The 21,303-nt window shown below is 39.0% G+C and overlaps 1 protein-coding gene across 3 annotated transcripts in view; it reads right to left on the bottom strand.

The window, feature by feature from the left end:
* LOC130570156 (WD repeat-containing protein 7) overlaps nt 1–21,303 on the bottom strand; it is a 59,217-nt gene that overhangs the window by 33,790 nt on the left and 4,124 nt on the right. For all 3 annotated transcript variants that reach the window (XM_057360319.1, XM_057360320.1, XM_057360321.1), the window contains exons 9-17: nt 21,055–21,157; nt 18,112–18,259; nt 17,752–18,000; nt 17,452–17,672; nt 14,601–14,796; nt 14,157–14,371; nt 10,789–11,022; nt 10,189–10,685; nt 4,486–4,571 (exon numbers count right to left, since the gene is read on the bottom strand). In XM_057360319.1, the coding sequence (XP_057216302.1) occupies nt 4,486–4,571; nt 10,189–10,685; nt 10,789–11,022; nt 14,157–14,371; nt 14,601–14,796; nt 17,452–17,672; nt 17,752–18,000; nt 18,112–18,259; nt 21,055–21,157 (1,949 nt within the window). The remainder of the gene's footprint in view (nt 1–4,485; nt 4,572–10,188; nt 10,686–10,788; nt 11,023–14,156; nt 14,372–14,600; nt 14,797–17,451; nt 17,673–17,751; nt 18,001–18,111; nt 18,260–21,054; nt 21,158–21,303) is intronic.

Below are 21,303 nucleotides of genomic sequence, written 5' to 3'. Positions count from 1 at the left end.
TTTATTTGTACAGTTTTTGTGTTTGTAAAGGAGGAGTGAAATTCAACAGTCTTATCAATCATTAATAATCCTTCTCTGTTTTTAATCTGTATGGTATTCAGGATCAATTTTAGTAGGTGAACATTAGAGGTGAACTAAGAAGATATGATTCATTCAACAACCAAACCAACAATATGTGTAACGACATGAAGACAAACATGAAATTCTTCAGTAAATTCTTCACATTTTACACTAAGATCTTAAGATTACTCATATAACATTTAACATGAACCAACGTTTATATCTATATATTTATATATTAGGGCTGTCAATGTTAATGTGTTAACGCATGCGTGTGTTTTTTTTCCAGATTAACGAGTTAAAAATATTTAGCGCAATTAACGCAGCATCCATTTGTTGTGTCATGCTTTGTCTAAGTTACATTATATAATCACGCTGTTATTTGTGTACAGGCTTTTAAACCACTTGAAACAGTCGCTTTGTTCAGTGAAGACAGACAGCTTCTAGCTGTGGGACGCGGCAAAGCGCAATCCAGTCTGGTGTGTACAGTCACGGGCTGCGTCAGTCAATCTCTGTCAGACAGCACAGCACCAGTATTAACTTCTCTTTCTGTAATAACAAAACTATGACAGAAAGCCTGTTTTGTCTAGCATTTTCGTAAACACAGACTTCACCGTGTTAAATAAAATCTTAAATGAATGTAAAGACCTACTGCTGTGACTCCTGTCACTAATGTTCATCAAAGAACAAAAGAAAAGAGGAATTCAATGTGTTTGGTAGCTTTAATGAGAATTCTTCTGTATTTAATTGACAATTTAGCTTTAAAGACTGTCTTTGTGTTTGAGAACTTCTATTCAATTTCTGTATATTTCCTACCTATTACACACGATAGCTCTCAATTGTACTTTTGAATGGCTATAATTAATATTAAAATAAATAAAAAATAATACATTTAATAGAGACATCGATAACAGTACTAATATCAGAATTGGCTTTCGTTCATAAAATGATGCTGTTAAAGAAATATGTTGTTTCTACATTGATTTGAAGAGTAAATGTGAAATTATTAGATTGTAAAAGTATATTTTAAAACATTAATGTTATGTGCGATTAATCGTGATTAATCACAGAAAAAATGTGTGATTAATTAGATTAATTTTTAAATCGATTGACAGCACTAATATATACAGGTGCTGGTCATATAATTAGAATAGCATCAAAAAGTTGATATATTTCACTAATTCCATTCAAAAAGTGAAACTTGTATATTATATTGATTCATATACTTTTCATATACTTTTAGATTTCTAAAAATCCTTTCTTTGTATTGGTCTTAAGTAATATTCTAATTTTCTGAGATACTGAATTTGGGATTTTCATTAGCTGTCAGTTATAATCATCAAATTAAAAGAAATAAACATTTGAAATATATCAGTCTGTGTGTAATGAATGAATATAATATACAAGTTTCACTTTTTGAATGGAATTAGTGAAATAAATCAACTTTTTGATGATATTCTAATTATATGACCAGCACCTGTATATATAAACTCTTTAAAAAAGGTGCTTTAAAAGGTTCTTTGATGCCATAGAAGAGTCTTTTGGTTCCATAAAGAAGCTTTAACATCTGAAATGGTAATAAAGGTAAAGAAAGGTAAGAAAGCGATGGTTCTTTAAAGAGCTTTTGACTGAATGCTTCTTTGTGGAACCAATAATTGTTCTTCTATCGCATCGCTGTGGACAACCTTTTATGCACCTTTATTTTTAAGAGTGTACATTTCTGCATTTATCCAATTAGATTCATTTTGACTTTCATACATATTCATATTAAACACGAACGATTCCAAATCGCGAATTATCATAAACAACAACATAAATATATTTCGCTGAAAAACATCACATGACCCGGAAAGTTCTGACATTTTTCTCTTGTGAAAAGTGATAGAAAAATCCTCAGCTATTGGAAAACGTAGGTGTTAAAAGACAAATCCATTGAGTGTGTAACACAAACTTCAATCCCATAAATATCTGAGGGAAAGAGCTCCATCCTCACTAAAAGAGAGAGAGAGAGAGAGAGAGAGAGAGAGCAGAGCAAAGCCATGCATGCACACATAAAGACAGCGAGTCGCTGCACCTGTCATGAAGAAAGTTTACATTTGAATTTAATTCATAAAACAGCTCTGGTAAAGTTCCATCAGCAGCAACACTTTTTTAAAATAGAGTCAACTTTTTCTCATTATTTTTCAAGGACTTTTGCCGCTCTAAAGCAAAAGAAAAACTTTTTAAACCTTTTGAAAGTGAACATTTGGTCAACCTTCAGAGGTTCACTAGCATACAGATTGATTTTTTTACTTGAAATAAAAACACATTTCAAACTGCAGAACTTCACAAATGTTTCTATGACACTCTTCCTCGACTAGAATCCTCTGCACCTCCTCTGTTCGTCTCGCGAGTTAAATCTGCTCCTAAATTCAGCCGTTTGTTTCTCTAAATCCCTCGATCTGCCTTTAACAGACGACGGCACGTGCTCGCCTTTTATCTGCACGCCCGATTTAAAGAACGACTCCATTAAATAACACTTAATAACAACCTGAGCGCAGTTTCACAAACCCGTCCGGATCAATAAGAGGAAACGAGGAGGGGGAAAACACGCAGCGCACGCTGAATAACTTTCATTACATCTACAAACCTTAAGAGAAGTGTGAGATCAATATTCTCTCTCTCGGAGATAAAAGTGCACGGCTTCTTTCACTATATTTTTTCCATCTCGTTCAGCGTGAGAATTCATCGGACAGGCGCGTGTCAGAATGTCGGACACGGAGGGCTGATGTTTCTCCGAGCGCTGAAAGAGCGGTTAGCATGTGAAAGAGATGCTGCGGGCCCTCCTGCGCACAGAGAGCCGAAGAGCGACACACACACGTCCCGTCTCAATGGGGACGAGCAGGCGTGCGGCGTGTTGCTGAACACAAGCGATTATTCACAGTCTGTCTCTATTGTGACTGAACAATGGCTGCTCGGGACGGCCTACAAATTAGGGCACGTGCTGTGGAAGTGTGTGTGTGTGTGTGTGCGTGTGCGTGTGTGTGCGTGTGCGTGTGTGTGTGTGTTGCTAAAATGCTTTAACAGACAGCGTGACCCAGAGAAGAGAACTGGACAAAAAATTGTGTTCACAGTCTGAACTGAATGAAACAAGAGAGAAAGACAGAACGATGTGAAATAACACAAAGAACACGATTAATTGACTCTTATGAACTGGTTCTTTAAAATGAATCGTTAAAATAAACTGCAAATGATTAAATAAATAAAAAAGAATCATAATGAACATCTAAGACGAGGACTGTCACAATATATGATTTTCAGTTCATGGTTATCATAGCCAAATTATCATATTATGTCATATTATCATTATCATGTCATATTATCACAATATTTTAAAAAATTATTTAAGAACAAATAATGCTATCAGTCAAATTCATCTTCAATTTAGTTTATTTGTATTTTCTCCTTTTTTGGCTAACAGATCAAACTACAATTCGAGTATATTGATTTATAACCATTGTGGCTCTAAAGGCAAAACTTTAAATGGCTGGTGAATTAATTAGGATATTTTCATGTGTGTCAAATTAACACAATATCGATAATAGTGGTTTTTAATACCATGGTTATTGACAATAGCAGGATCTTGTGACACCCCTGAACTTCTGATTCGTACTATTGACAAAGTTACACTTTACGAAACAAAGACAAAATTAGAACCAGAAAACATAGTATTTCATATATTGGACGAAACAGTAATGTGTGTGTGTGTCTGTGTGTGTCTCTCTCTGTGTGTGTGTGTGTGTGTGTGTGTGTGTGTGTGTCTGTGTCTCTCTCTTGTGTGTGTGTGTGTGTGTGTGTGTGTGTATGTCTCTGTGTGTTCTGTGTGTGTTGTTGTGTGTGTGTGTGTGTGTGTGTGTGTCTCTTCTGTGTGGGTGTGTGTGTCTGTCTCTCTCTGTGTGTGGTTGTGTGTGTGTGCTGTGTCTCTCTCTGTGTGTGTGTTGTCTCTGTGTGCGTGTGTGCGTTCATGTTTTTATATCCCGGTGGGTACCTAAACCTGAATACACACCAACACATGGGGACTCGTGTACAGAACAATATTATTTTAAAATCTAAACATGCAAAAAGTGTTCTATGATCTTTAGGTTTAGGGGTTGGGTTAGGGGATAGAATATACAGTTTGTACAGTATACAACTCATTACGCCTATGGACTGTCCCCACGGGGATAGTAAACCAGACGTGTGTGTGTGTGTGTGTCTGTCTCTCTGTCTGTGTGCGTGTGTGTCTCTCTCTGTGTGCGTGTGTGCGTGCATGCGTGCGTGCGTGTGTGTCTGAGGTTTTACATTTAAACTCTTTTGACTTTGTAAGCAGCATGTGTTTTGTGGTGCGAGCAGAATTGTTCATGTTCCTGGACTTTATTTTGAAGGCAAGTTTCTCTTTGTAGTTACCTTGTTTGATCTGGCTCTGCATGGCCGGGCTGGAGGTCTGTTCGCTGCTCTTTCTCTGAGTCTCTGGGGTTCCTGGTCTTGGGGGCCTAAAACACAAAAGACCAAATCAAATATTTAACACACATCTGCAGCACACAATTCAGCACCGACACAAACCTGTGTGTCTCAGACCAGACACGTGTGAACAAATGGCCGTGTGTGTAAAGGAGCATACAAGTGTACAAATGTGTGTGTGCGCGTGTGTATACAGTACAATCCTTTGCATTTATGCATGTGTGTGTGTCAGTACCAACCCATAAATCAAACCCAACATGTGTGTATTTGTCTGTAAATCAGTGCTGTCTACGTGTGTTTGTGTACTCTTTGCAAGTTTAATTTTATTGCGAGCTGAAATGTCAAAAGCAGACACACTGGCACACAACACTAACATAAGGAACACATGTTAAACATTTCAAATGAACATTTCATGTGTGTACATACATGGCATGCGCTTGTTGGACTTGCATTTGCACCTGCATACTTTTGAGAAACGTCTTTGATTAAAAAAAGTTCAGGACAATAAATATACTTCTTGCTAGGGCTGCACGGTTACGGGTAAAATGATAATCACAGTTATTTTGCTCAAAATTTGTATCGCTGTTAATAAACACGATTATTTTGTCAGTTCAGAACTTTGGTTTGTAATTCCACTTCCAGCCAATGAATATGTTATAATCTGCTGCCATTGAACTTCTTCAGCAGTGTATTTTATAGCACAAAATCAATCGTCTAAACACAAAAAATCACCATTTTGTGACCTTCAGAATGACACCTTGCTACTCCATTTTTAATTTCTTGTTTTTTTTATAAATCATTAGTATTGGTCACCCTTCATGTTTGTCTGTGGGTTTTGCGAAAACGTATTACAATAATACAAATGCAGATTAAAAAACTGTGTGCTTTTTCATTTAAGTGACAGTTTAAAAGATACAAACTTTGTGATGATTTTCCGTCCTTATCGGGAGATTTGTGCTTGCTTCTAAAACATTATTATCGCAACGATTATGCTCAGTTAATTGTGGGAAGCATAAATCCTTATCACGATTAAAATACGATTCATCGTACGGCCCTACTTCTTCCCTTCTCTGTTCACTTCACCAAAGGTTAAAAAAGTAATCACAAGGATGAAAAATATCTTTTTACAGTTTTTAGCTACATCTAAAACTCTCTTTCAGGAGATGTCTTCGTGTCAGCTTGTTATCTTCTCTGCAGACTGAAGGTCTCTCTCTCTCTCTCTCTCTCTCTCTCTCTCTCTCTCGCTCTCTATCTCTATTCAGTCTCTTTATTTTCTGGCTAATGCTCTATCAAGTTTCCAGCGTCTCCTCCTGTGATCATTATTCTCTCGTCCACCTGTCGCATTCACTCTAACAAGAGTCTGACCTCATTAAAGTCTGAGAGAAACCTCCCCGAGATCTTTAAATCCTGCATCTGCTCGGGCGTTTGAGAAGAGAGAGAGGCCACAACTCAAACGGCTTTTACAAAGTTTTGAGCGAGACTGAAAACATTTTGTTGGCTGAAAGGAATTGAGAGGATGTCAGTGACTGGTGTGTGTGTGTGCGCGAGAGTTTTATTACCGGAAAAACTACAATGTATTAAAACACCAAATCCACAGAAAACACACATGTGGACGTGATGTTATCAAAACATGAGAACAATCTGAAGAGCATCTTGAGTTTAAGGCTTTCAAATCTATTCTGAACACGTTATAAAATACAATAAAAGTCCAAATGTGCACAAGGAGCAATAATACTTTTTATTTCGAGCCTTAAATGAGTCAGTTTTAGCTCGAGTGTGTTTAAGAGGAATATTGACAGATCTCTTTCTGTTTGTTTAATCTTGCTCTGCTATGAAGAGAATTTAAAAAATAAATATAAAAGAAGCCCGTAAACGTGAAATTGCCTCATAAAAACTAGAATCAAATGTTGCTCAGAGCCAAAAAACAGATTCAGTTTTAGTATCTGTATGGAGTCCAGCTTTGAGCAGAAAGATATTTTTCTGCATCTTTCAGACAACATGGGTTTCTATCACACAGTCTTAATTCACATGGATGAAAAGGGAAAGTTCTCGAAAATAAATTTAAATCTCTTGAAACTAGTCATGAAGAACATTTCCAGATCATCATTAGAAGGAAAAAAGAAACTAAATTTTGCATTAAAATATATTATTTTTGTATGACATGTAAACAAACTGCCCCATTACTGTAACACAATTTTTTTTCTTATATGAAAAGCAATCATATATTATATTAAAAAAATGCTTATTCATAATGGTAGAAGTAAAAATTGCGGTATTACAAAGAATGACAAAAAACGCCTTGAAGAATTTGCGAGGAATCACATTTACAGTAGTTACCACTAAAATAAAATCACAACGAAAATATTTGCGTAATACAAAAACTGGTTTCGACTTTCTAGATTTTCATCGCTGAATTAAATAAGTACAGTAACACAATCAAACAGGATTGTATTTGAATCCTATCACAAATTCACAATACCTATGTTTTGCATTGTTTTTGAACGTTTAAATTGATTAAACCATGAAACCAAAAGGTGTTTTTATTGTGTAGAAAAAGTTGATGTTCATGAAGGGGGAAAATGCAAGAGGAAAACATGGCTTGTAAACCTGAATCTGCGGTCAGAAGGACTCGAGTCGGATGACTTTCTAAAATGCTTAACGAGGTTTAAAGTACCTAAACAACGACCGGGAAGCCCACGTTTCTGTCAAGACATGTGCCTAAAGCATATAAGGTGGCTGTTATAAGGCCCCTTGTCAAAAAACCCCAACTCGACCCTAGAGAACTAGGGAACTACAGGCCTATATCGAATCTACCTTTCATATCTAAAGTTCTGGAAAAAGTAGTTTCAACTCAATTATGCTCCTTCCTCCAAAGGAATGACATCAATGAAGAATTCCAGTCTGGATTTAGAGCATGTCACAGTACAGAGACTGCTTTGATCAGAGTTACAAATGATCTGCTATTGGCGTCTGACCGAGGTTGTATCTCGTTATTGGTGCTGCTAGACCTTAGTGCTGCATTCGATACCATTGACCACAGCACACTCCTACATAGACTCGAAAATTATGTCGGCATTAAGGGAATAGCTTTGAAATGGTTTAAATCTTATTTATCCGACCGTTTTCAATTTGTAGCAATAAACAATGAGGTGTCACGCAAATCGCAAGTCCAGTACGGTGTACCACAGGGCTCAGTCTTAGGGCCTCTGCTCTTCGCATTATACATGCTACCTCTAGGAGATATAATAAAGCGACACGGAGTTAGCTTTCACTGTTATGCTGATGATACTCAACTTTATATTTCCTCGAAGCCTCATGAAACACAGCAGTTCCATCGAATAATGGAATGCATAGTCGATATAAAAAACTGGATGAGTAACAACTTTTTATTACTGAACTCGGACAAAACGGAAGTGTTACTTATTGGACCGAAAACTGCTATAAGTAACAACCAAGAATACTGTTTAACTATTGACGGATGTTCCATAAAACCCTCGTCGTCAGCAAAGAATCTTGGCGTTCTATTCGATAGTAATCTGTCATTTGAGAGCCACGTCGCCAACACCTGTAAAATTGCGTTTTTCCATTTTAAGAATATATCTAAACTACGTCATATGCTGTCAATCTCAGATGCAGAGAAGTTAATTCATGCATTCATGACATCAAGACTAGATTACTGTAATGCACTGTTAGGTGGTTGCCCTGCAGGCTTATTACAAAAACTCCAATTGGTCCAAAACGCGGCAGCTCGAGTTCTTACACGTACAAAAAAGTATGAACATATTAGCCCGGTTCTGTCAACCTTGCACTGGTTACCTATAAAGCATCGCGTTAACTTTAAAATCTTGCTTATTACCTATAAAGCCTTACATGGTTTAGCTCCTCAGTACTTGAATGAACTCCTTTTGTATTACAGTCCTTCACGTGCATTACGCTCTCAGGCGTCCTGTCAGTTGGTAATACCTAGAATTTCAAAATCAAGTGCAGGTGGTAGATCCTTTTCCTATCTAGCGCCTAAACTTTGGAATAGTCTTCCCTGCACTGTCCGGGAGGCAGACACACTCTGTCAGTTTAAATCTAGACTAAAGACGCATCTTTTTAATCTTGCATACACTACTCTTCCATAATATAAATCTTCAGAGGGTTTAGGCTGCATTAGTTAGATCAACCGGAACCAAAAACACAACTGATGTACTTGTTGCATCAAAGAGTACAGAACAGTACTCTACTCTCAGCCAGTCTTGTCTCATTGTTCCAAGGTTACCACAGCGAGCAGGATGCAGTTCATGGCCTGACCTGATGGTAGAGCGGAGAATGGGAAGCGGCGACCTGACAAGAGCTGAGATGATAGAGCTGGATAAAGAAGGACGAGGTCACCTGACATGTCTTCACCACAAAACTTCAAATGCTATTAGATTATTAATGATAATCTTAAACTATAATTTACCTCATTAGTAAGTTTATTTATTTTATTTAGCCTTGTTGTGCAAGCTCTCTGGAGCTTGTGCAGAGGCAGCAGCTTTTGCCAGAGGGGAACTGGAATCCCCTGGTTGGCCTGGGTTCTCCTGGGTTTTTTTTCTCGATTAGAGTTTTGGGTTCCTCGCCACCGTTTGCATACTGTTTTTGTTTTTGCCTGACCGGGGGGGCTGCTTTAGAATTTTAAAGTTTTACATAATTAATATTGCATATAGGAATTTATAGTCTGTTATATTTGACCTGTGCTTCTCTCTCCTTTATCTTAAATGTGTGCTCTCACTGAGCGTGTGTGTGTGTGTCTATGTGTGTGCGTACTTGTCTGTGTGTGTGTGCGTGCGTGTCCGTGTGTCTATGTCTATGTGTGTTAGTACGTGTGCATATTGTGTGTGGAGTGTTTTGTATGTGGGTATGTCTGTCTTCTGTGTTTTCAACTTTTTCTTGTTTTTGCAGGTACAACTTTAATTGTTTTGCTTATAGTCAATATGTCTCATGTACAGCTGCTTTGTAACAATGAAAATTGTAAAAAGCGCTATATAAATATAGTTGAGTTGAGTAGTACTTCTGCGTGGCGATGAGGGTGTGCGGTTAAAAAATCATTACAAACAAATTTGAAAGTGAGGGGGAAACTAACAGGATTTTTTCACGAACGGGATTTAAGTGGGGGGGACATGTCCCCCCTGTCCCCAGTGTAAATTATGCCCTTGAATACAATGATAGTAAAAGTACAGTAGATTACTACAGTACAATTGTACAGATGAACTCAAATTCTAATTATGTTGACTCATGAAAATTATTTCAAGGTAAAACTGTGACTTTGAAATAAATCGGTGAAGTTCTCCTTCAACCAAAACATGATACACAAACACATCGACGGAGCGTATCGATGGCTTTCACATGTTGACACGGGCCCGACAGTTTATCTGGACAATACAATCTCCCACATGAGGACGAGCTCAATGATCGGCAAACAAACACTGACCTCCGTACGTGAGCTCAATAACACTCGCTCGACCCGTCCCCGGAACACAACGCCCGTCAGTGGGTACACACAAATCCCCTGGGGTCTAGATAAAACGCTTCATGCTTTCTATCTGACTGCCCGCGCACCCACCCTGAACCTCCGTCTGTCCCCTTGGAGCCCACAAAAATCATTCACGAGTGCTCTGAACTCACCTGGTGGGTGCTTTCTTCATATGTTCGCCGATGAAGGTGGCGTTGGTCATGCCCATCAGCGTGTTGGCCAGCGAGATGAAGGACAGCAGGTGCTGCGTGGTCACCGCCCTGGACACGCCGTACGTGCCCTTACCCACGACCTCGGTGACGGAGAGTTTGTGTCCGTCCGCACATCCCTGCACCAGTCGCCTCAGCAGAGAATCTTTAAAGGTGGGCAGCATGAGGGACATGTGACCGCCGCGGGAGATCAGGCCGAAGGAGATGGGCGTGTGCGGTTTGAGCATGCCCAGGCGGTTCAAACACACCTCGTCCAGTTCTCCGTTCAGACCCCAGGCGTGCAGGCAGGACATGAAGAGTTTCGCCGTGTCCATGGTGAGATTATACTCTAGTAAACTCAGAGACTTGGACTTCTCCTCGCGGCGACGCTGCTCTTCTTCTTCATCCTCGTCCTCATCCAGAAGGTGCTCTTTGATGTTCTCTTTGATGGTCTCCTTCACCTGCACGGGTAAGATCGTGCGTGAAAAACATTAAACCTCACATTTCTATCGACGGTGTAAGAAGACCACAGTGAAATCAGTCCAATGATGTGAAGAATCTGACCTGCTTGAAAATCTTGTTGGCCAGGAAGGATCCGCCCTTATCGGCCCCACCGGGCATCTTCTGCAGCGTCTCGGGTGATACGAGCGTGGGGTTCGGCCGCTGGGCTTCTTCGGTCAACAGCTGAATGATAACGGCTTCCACGTCGAAAAACAGCACGTGCATGTCTGGATCTGTGATGTTCGTCTTCATGGACTGAACAACCAGTGAGTTATGAGAGTATTTGGGCAGGTTACCCTACAAAAAGAAAAGACAAGCAAAAGTTAAACGCGACATTCATCCAAAGCAAAACAGCTCTCAGAGCACTGGTGAAGAGTGAGGCAATGATGTTGCTTCAGTTAAACTCTAGAAGATAAAAGAACGTTTGGCGAAGAAATGACCTCTCATTTATTTTCAAGCAAGGCTGGATTCAATTCTGAAAGTCCTTCTGTTGTCTGTTAGACTAGCAGTTGGATTGGTTGTTTTTACTAGTAAATCACTAGTCAATGTCACAGAATCTTCTTATTAAAGGTAATATTCAGTTAAGAGGACTGATCAGAACGTTGAAGGATATCAATCAAATGTTCCTCCATCATCAGCTGCATGATTTCTTACTTTCTCTGATGATGTGTGTGATGATGTCATTAAATCCTCCAGCATTTATTTCAGCTCATCAGTCTGCAGTGGATTTAATGAGCAGACTCGTCATTGTTCTTCAATGTTAATTCAATGTTAATCCTGCGATCCATTTCAAACAATGCTTACTGCTGGACACACACACACTTCACATCCACACACACACAAGGATAAACATATCGCACACATCACATGAACACACACATCCACAAAAACCTGACATCACACACATCAGTTTGGCATCATCACATGGTCTTAATGAAACTATTCAAAATTATTCTGAACTGTGATGTTGTGCAGCAGGACTTTAATACACTACAGATAATGAAACACACACACAAAAACACATAAATAACTCACAATAACACATCACTCAAAGACAGGAAAAGTCTTACAACGGGTTTAACGTGCTTAATGTTAATAATACAACTCTCTCAAATGTACACAGACATGTTCAGAAAACATGACTCATGTCAGCGGCTCTTATAAACTGCAGTGTGGACTTTTATGCCCGGTTTCAAGGCTTAAAGGGATCCTTCACCCAAAAATGAAAATTCTGTCATCATTTACTCTCCTTCGAGTCGTTCCAAATCTGTATAAATGTCTTTGCCCCCCATTGACTCCCATAGTAGGAAAAAATACAATGGTCGTCAAAAGTGCCTCAGAACTGTTTGTTGTCCTACATTCTTCAAAATGTCTTCTTTTGTGTTCAACAGAACAAAAAAAGGATAAAATAATTAATTATTCCTACTATGGGAGTCAATGGGGGGAAAATCTGTCTGGTTAGAAGCATTCTTCCAAATATCTTTCTCTGTGTTCATCAGAACAAAGACATTTATACAGATATATTTTATATATATTTTTGGGTGAAGTATCCTAGACCCTGACTAAAATGAAAGTTTAAGATGTTGTAAATGAAAATGGGCCTGACATATGAAAGGAATAATCCACAGCTAGCCATGAGTTAAAGGATTTAAGTGTGCACCTTCGTTCCAGCCAATCAGAATCGAGTATTCAAACAGACCATGGTATAACAAACTATATCACATGATATATCAGATGCACACCGGTGATGTTTTTATCGAAGGCATTTTAATAAAAGCCACTTAAACATCCTAATTTAACCAAGACATAGTCTTAAGCCAAGACGTAATACCTAAATGTTAAAACACTTTTGTCTACATAACACACAATGTATTTACTCCATCCAGTCCTTCACGCACTACAGTAACTCTCTAAATCATAGCTTTGAGTGTTTTTATTCAACTTTTAAACATGACGTAACAGACAATAGTTACGATTAACAGTTTGTCAAGTTCGCTGAAGCATCCTCTCACTGCTGCTCGGTCAGCAGCATCACTGCACTATATTTAACACATCAGATGAGCTCAGAATCATTACTGGACACCTGATCTCAGATCAGACCTCTCTGGAAACATTCAGACGCCGTATGACTCAAGACTCACGCTGCACGCATCACGACGTATTTAATGTCAGCATAACCAGATATCACTCCTGGGTGCCTTACATAACATCATCCTCCGATCTGATTGGACGAGCACTAGCAGTGACTGATCCTGATTCAGTAATTATTTCCACACGCACAATCATGCGTCACAGATATACATCAGACACTCACACACTCTACTCCTGTGATGTGACTTCATTGAAACTAACAAACAAACTACACACAAGAAGAAGCTCGGGCCTGAAAAGTGTCATTTTTGTATGATAAAGCTCAACATTCAGAATCAACAAGAATTTAAAGAACAAACACACACACATGCATGCAAACAGACATTTCTGCTCATGGAGGCACACTGCCCTCTAGAGGACATTTACACATCTGCTGTGAAAAGATAGTGTGTGTGTGCATGTGTGTGTTTATTACATTATCTCAAGGACACAAACACAAAAACACTCAAAAAGTATGAGAGCAGGATTGTATCATTTGATTATTTTAATACAAATTTTATTTCATTTTGTAATAATTATTTTTAATAACAATGTTGCTTGTTATGTTTGGTGTTATTGATATTAATGCTCATAAGTAAAAACTGATACACACACAGACACTACCATTGACATTAAATGTAAATGTAGACACAGACACACACACAAACACGCATGTTGGGTTTTTGTTTGGTTGTATGGTTTTTATACTGTACAAACTGTATCTCATATTCCCTCCCCCTAACCCTAACAATCACACACAACTGTCTGCTCTTTTACATTTTCACAAAAGTTCATTCTGTATGATTTATAAGCTTGTTTCCTCATGGGGACAAAAAAAATGTCCCCACAAGGAGAGGGTTTTGGATATTGCCATCTTTGTGGGGACATTTTGTCCCCATACGGTAGGGTTTACCCTTCCCCCCCCCCACACACACACACACACACAGAGATCCATAGTCAGGGTGTTTGATTGCTGATGGTTATGTGTAATTAGTTCAGGCGGTGTACGTCTGTCGTACAGAAGACCAATGCGCACAATAAGGACACACACAGATCACATTCAAATTACTCCATCATTATACTGTCAGTCTCACACAAAAGACACAGAAAAGTGATTTGAACATCCCTATTACCCCAAGTGTCACACTTGTGTGTGTGTGTGTATGTGCGCGCATTCTAGAACAAAAAGGTCGACAGACCAACAGAAGAGATGATAAGAGAAATCAAAGACAGAGAACAAGAGAGACAGAGAGAAAGACAGACACACATACCGTGACCCTCACACACACACACACACACACCTTGTCAGCGTTGTCTGCAGCGAGCAGGTTCGTGGCGAGCGTCTGCAGCTTGTGTTGTGCCATGTTCTTGAGCGCAGCGAGACTGCGGCGGGTCATGGCCTGTTTCAGATTCACCGCGGGGTGGTTGAGAGAGTCCAGCGCTGCGGGTACGGCCTCATCGCACGCGTTCAGAATCTCCACCGCTGTGATACCCATCACACAACGGTCCAGAGCCCCTGACAAACACACACACACACACACACACACACATACACATCACACAACGGTCCAGAGCGAGACACAGAGACAGAGAGTCGTGTCCTCTGACGGGACAACAATCACACACAACCATCATCACATCAAATAATCATCTGGCTGGTTGATGTCAGTGCGACAGACAGACGGTTTCTAATCAAAATAAACTGTAAAGTGAAGCTGACCTTGAACCCTGACCCTGAGACTCACCTGTGTCCATCTGCCACACGTACACGGATCCATCGGAACATCCCACCACCAGGTAATCATCACACGGCCTCCATTTGATCACCTGGATGGGGAAGAGATGCCTGGAGGCCAACATGATGCACTTTCTCTCTCTCAGACTGAGCAGACCGACGGAGTGATCGCTGGCCACGGAACACACGCAGTGCTGCACACGCGTCTACACAATCACAAATACACAACGAGAGAAGAATGATTACACTTTCACACTCAATGACGACCGTACACATCACATATGATGGGAGAGAAGCGTGAACACTTGCAAAACCACAAAATGAGATCAGTAAGTAAAAACACAGATGTCACATTCAACCTCTCCAGACAAAAATGTGCAGTTTTTATGTGCAACTATATTTATTTCATTATTTATTACTTTCCAGTGCACAAATATCTGCTCTGATATCATTCTGTCTGCATTGATTCTGTCTCACTTTATTCACAAAGAACACGACAGCTTCTACCAGCGAATTATGAAATGCCAACAACGTCGTCCACACGAGCTAAATAACAACCGAAAAGTCAAAACCTTCCAACAATGAAATTGGAAATGATATCACGGAGAACCGAATGAAAAAATGGGAAAGCCGAGCGCTTCACGTAAGGTCACCGGCGGTTTGTGTTATACAACAAATCCCACAGCAAAGGTCAAGCATGACTTAAGGGGAGAACGGGAGCGTTGCCATGACAACAGCAGAGTCCACTCTTCTGATTATATTTTGGAGACATTGTAACCTCTCGCTCTGACATTTCATATGAAAAGTCTCCGTCTAATTGGTCACCAAGGTGGGAGTGAGAGATTAGAACTTCTGTTAGTGAGTCATGAAACCGCATCAACACATCTGTAAAAGATGGAAGGAGGCGGAGGACAACATTTGATTGGTGAGTACACAGTCAAATTAAAAACATTCTAGAAAATAAGAAAAGTGATGTGTGTGTCAACCAGAGCAGGAAACACATTCAGAGTGTGTGTGTGTGTGTGTGTGTGTGTGTGTGTGTGTGTGTGTGTGTGTGTGTGTGTGTTGACGGGTGATGTTCTTGAGTCGTGATGTATTGTCCTGAGAAACCTTGACCATGACTAGCACACCAGATACGTCCCTGCTCATCACATCACTGTCACTATAGTAACTCATCTTCTCCCCTCAGCACCGCAAGCATTACAACCTTTTTGCACCGAGATACAATTTTACCCCATAATGGATTGAAAACATTTTTGTTATTATTATTATATTATTCATATTATTATTAGGGCTGTCAAACAATTAATCGCGATTAATCGCATCAAGAATAAAAGTTTGTGTTTACATAATATGTGTCCGTGTATTGTGCATATTAATTTGTATTTATAAATACAAAAACATATACATTCATGTATATACAGTATATTTAATAAAATTTTGAGATGTATTATTTATATTTACCAATAACTTAAATTACATATAAACGTTTATTATTTTTTTATATTTTTCTTAAATATATGCATGTATGTGCATGTGATTATAAACACAACGTTAATATGCACAGTACACAGACATATATTATGTAAACACAAACTTTTATTCTGGATGCGATTAATCACTATTAATCGTTTGACAGCCCTACTTATTATTATTATTATTTTCTGCCAATAAATGCACATAAAAACTTAGAAGTGGTCTCTTATTTCTTTCCAGAGATGTAAATTTAATTCAGAATTCTTTTAATATTATGAATTAATATGATAACATTATTAAAAATATATAAATTGGTTATAAAAATCTATTACACAATCATTTCTTACTACTGTATATAGTGTATTATATGAATATCACACAACCTAAACACAGCTAAATATTTATTAATATTTTATTCATGTTCACTACCGGTCAAAAGTTTTTGGACAATTACGTGTTCATATTTTCCCATATTTTAGAATAATAATAAACTCATCAAAATTATGAAATAAAACAAAAGGAACTATGGGAATTATGTTGAAACAAAAAAAAAAATGTATCTTTAGTGTAGTCACCTTTTGACTAGAATTTTCAGAAATGTTTTCATGTCATTTTCTCAAGCAGCTTCTTGAGGTCTCACCCTGAGATGCTTTGTAAATGATATTAAAGGAGTTCCCATATATTCTGTGCTCTTATTAGCTGCTCTTGCTTCATTATTCGGTCAAAGTCATCCATGTCAAAAACATTTTTATATTACATAAAGTGTTAGTTTGGTCATGAAAAAAACATGTTTGTTTGCAAAATTATATTTTTGTCTACTAAACTAATTTCAGACATTTAAGCATTTTTTTTCAACAACGAGAAACATTTCACTCGAGTGTCCCTAAACTTTTTGACTGGGGGTGGATCTCAGTTAGTAGACGGTAACTTTAGGAAGGTATTATTCCAGGGATTGGTACGTGAGAAATGGACCGCTGCCCATTCAAATTCTAGAAAAAGATTTTAAAACATCTTTCCACTAATCACAAACGGCTGTGATTGATCAATCAGTGCAAAGAACAGGTATCATGTGACCAGATCGTGTCCCTAAAATAATTTGAATGCACTTTTTATATTATTATTATGTTAAAATACATTGTTTCACAATGTGTTTCTGTACTTCTGCAAAATTGTGAAAACTGCTATAGAGAGATACACTTGAATTGAATTCAATCCAATCCTGACACTCCAAAACATTTGGAAATGAATCACCTGTAGACCCATCACATCTGACCAATCAGAGAGAACCCCGGGCCGGCTAAGCCCCGCCCACCCTCAATCGGCCCTGCTGTATGTTAATCACAGTTCTTCTTGTTTATTTGAATTCTGACACACATGAAACTTACGCTGCAGTTTTCGGGAGGCACGATCAGCTGTGTGATTTCTCCCCCGTGAACGCAGAAGATGTGCTTCATCTCGCCTGTGAAAATGTCCCAGATGATGACAGAGAAGTCCACACCTCCGGACACCAGCGAGCGCTGATCGTAGCGCGGAGACACCTGATGTGGGTACAGCAAACACGTGACCTTGTGTCTGTGACCTCTGAGGGTCCGATGAGGAGGCCATCCTGCACACAAACAGACGAATACATGAAGAAGCGTACTACTGTAGATGAGAGATGGTATTGTGTTGATTCTCATGAGCACCTCTGCGCAGCATGTGTTCTCCCTGCAGGAGCTGAACGATGGCCGTCTGAGTGGCAGGAACCAGTATGATGCTTCCGTCCTCGCGGCCGCACACCAGCCGACCCTGAGAGGGGATGTACACGCTGGCCGTCACCTTGATGGGGTCATTGGAGCTGGGCAGAACGCTCAACTGGTCAATGATGCCGGCCGGAGACGGAGTCAGCTTATCAAAGGCCTCCTGGAGACTGATGCTGGCCGACACCTGCAGCTCTGAGAGAGAATATATATGATGTGTGTGTGTGCGCACGCAGTGCACAGAGAGGAAAAACGATGTATGCATGTAGTAGAGTGGACACTGGGGGGCAGTGCTGAGTCCTGTACCTTCAGCGGATGAGAGCGGCGGTAAGGGAGATGTTTCAGGAATGCTCCACAACGTCAGTCTCCCGGCGGAATCTCCTTGAATCAGTAGCTTGTGGAAGGGTTCCCTCCGTCCGTAAAAGAATCGGGTGACCGGTGGACAGATCAGGAGCTGTGAGGACGCACACGGAAACATCACAAACACATCTGCAAATCATCACAGCGTCAGAGAGAGTCACTCACTACAACACACACGCTGAAAAACACCCGGTGCCCGACGGCACCAGTCTGTATGATTTAAACACCAGCATCTATTTCCTGTGAGGAGGGAAATGATGCAGAATCATGACTGAGACACGACAGACGTTTGAGTCATGACACAAACAAAACAACACAAAATGAACACAGGGTGTGTTTTTTTATTTTAATGGACTAGGCTGATGTTCAGGTAAAAACTATGTATATAAAAGAGTCAGTTTGCGTTGTAGAACCCCTAAAACGGTAAAAGACACACGTTATGAGAGCTTAGATAATAAATCACTATTAATCACATTAACTTTTTTGTTTACTCTAAAACATTTTTATCGCCAAGCCAGTTTCTATGGCTATGTTCAAGACAAAAAAAACTAGGTCGTTTAATTATTCAAAAATAAGATTTTTGTGAACACAAAATTTGTATTTACTTGAATAAAATTTTCAAGTGTGTTTCTTTCATAAATATAAATGTGTGTGTGTGTGTGTATCACACGGTGTCAATTGGAAATGTTGAAACTGTAAATGTTAAACTTGTATGTGCTTTCACATATTCAGAGCGTGATGTATTGAATATAGTGCAAAGCTCCACCAATAAGCTTTCATTCAGAGAAAAACACGCAATCACACGTGACAACATGCATCACACCTGCACACTCCAAACCAAAGAGAAACGAACAGAAACATCTCAGATAAAAAACGAAAAGCAACAATAAATGAAAAATGTGCCACTTCCCAGCTACTGGCCCTTGTAACACTAATGTTTTATTAATCATTAAAATAATTATATTCCACTATTTAAATCATATTCAATTCAATATTTGATCACTAAACGTAATCTATCCATCAAATTTTACAAAATAAGTAAAAATACTCTTTGCATTTGAATCATTTTAATTATATGGCTAAAAAAAGCAAATCAAAGACTCATAAATGTTAGTATAAAAAAGCTAATTGTTTTCTGAGCTGTTAACCAGCGTACTAGATCTGTCAGATTCATCCGTTTGCATGCTATCTGACACTGCAGCGAGTGTGAAGAAGCTCAGGGATGCTGCATGCTTCTTCAACAGGTGAAGACGGATGAGGGGACTCAATGATTGGCCGATTTAGTGGGAGGAGCATGAGACCTGGCGAATCAGAGTGATTCTTCAAAGACAGCGAGATGGAAGCAGAAACGCCACAGGAGCTTAAAGACATCCAATCAGATTCACCGATTCAAAGCTAAGTTTCTCAATGACAGGTTTCCCACACTGTTCAACCATGAAACTGCACGATTCTTTAAACGATAATTGTTTAAATTCAGTCTGATTCACGAATCAATCGTTCAGATAACTGTGTAATGTTAGAACATAAAGCCAAGAATAACTGAGAGAAAATGATGCACCACCTTTTAAAAGTTGTAAGGTCACCTTACACAGACATTTTAATGAGCTTTTGATTTAAAGTGACAGTTCACCCAAAAATAATAATCTGTCATCATTTACCCACCCAATTGTCATGTCAAACCTGTATGAATTTCTTTCTTCCGTAGAACACAAAAGGAGATATTTTGAAAAATGTTGTTAACTGGACCCATTCACTTGCATTGGTTTTGTGTCAATAAAATAGAAGTGAATGGGGGCCAGTGCTTTTCGGTTACCAACTTTCTTCAAAATATCTTCTTTTGTGTTCTGCAGAAAAAATAAACTCATAAAGGTTTGAAATGACAAGATTATATTTCATGTTTGGGTGAACTTTAAGGGTGCTTAAATGTTTAAAATGATTTATGCAGACAAAAAACACTTCTGGTAAAAAATGATTTCATTAAAAATGGTTTTGAAATGGATGACTTAGACTGAATAGATGAAAACTCAATACTGTTTAAAAGCTTACAAAGATGATGAAACATTGAAATACATAATAGTTTCATTTGTGTTATTCTAAATGTGAAAGAAAAATCTGTGACCTTGAACTTTTGAAAAATAGTGTTATTAGTGTGAATCAAATATGCAAATTTAATGTTTTATAGAAAAAACTTTTAAAATTGTGAAAAACTGCTTTCATTTTTTTTATATTTCATACTTTTATGAGAGTGGGAACCCTGTTATTATTACAACAGTAGAAAATCCTGAACGTGATGTTATTAACATATAATTTCGATTCACAGGTTTGAATTGTCTGATTATAATAGTCACTATGATCAATTTATGAATTCACTATTTAGTGACTGGATGTCTGGGGCATATTTATGCATCTAGAGCGCCCCCTGCTGGCGTGTCTGCGTCTGTCAGCTGGGCTTACTGGTGCCTCTAGAGGCCGCTGGCTGTATTGCAATTCAGGAGTGTAGAGCTCCGCATCACAACCGCTGTCAGGGAGACACACCACAACACACTGTCCCTGCCAACCCTCCTCCAACTGGGAGAGGCAAGGGGCAGAGTTGAGGGGAGGGGTCAACAACAGACAAAAGAGCAAATCATAAATAAACAAAACACACACATAAAATGCTGTACAAACACATGAACAGACTAGACTAGGACCAGACTACTGAGAAATAATACAGACAGAACACAAATCTGCTAACACTGACGCTGGACATCAATTTACTGCATTTATTATTAAAACAGCATGAATGTAAAAAATCACTTTTATTTTATTTTTGCAAAGCCGTGTCAGCTTCTATGGCTATGTTCACGGTGACAAACGTGTTTAATAACACAAAAAATATTCATTTCTGACCTGTTTGTCAGTGCTGTCCGCTATACTGTACACCAGCGGTGGAATGGAGCCTTCTGTGGTTTTCCCAACACTACTGCGGAAATGTTCACTCGCCGGGAGACAACTGAGACACGCACACAGGTATGAGGTCTGAGTATGACGTCATTTGTTGCAAGTTTGTGTGTGCGTTGTCATTTGTTGACAGAATGTAAGTGTGTGATCATGTGTACAGTAAAAGGTGGTAGTGTGTATATGTGTGATTGTTGTTTG

Source organism: Triplophysa rosa, linkage group LG19 (genome assembly GCF_024868665.1).
Source record: "Triplophysa rosa linkage group LG19, Trosa_1v2, whole genome shotgun sequence".
Classification (NCBI taxonomy): domain Eukaryota; kingdom Metazoa; phylum Chordata; class Actinopteri; order Cypriniformes; family Nemacheilidae; genus Triplophysa; species Triplophysa rosa.
This window is presented reverse-complemented; position numbering and strand designations above follow the sequence as displayed.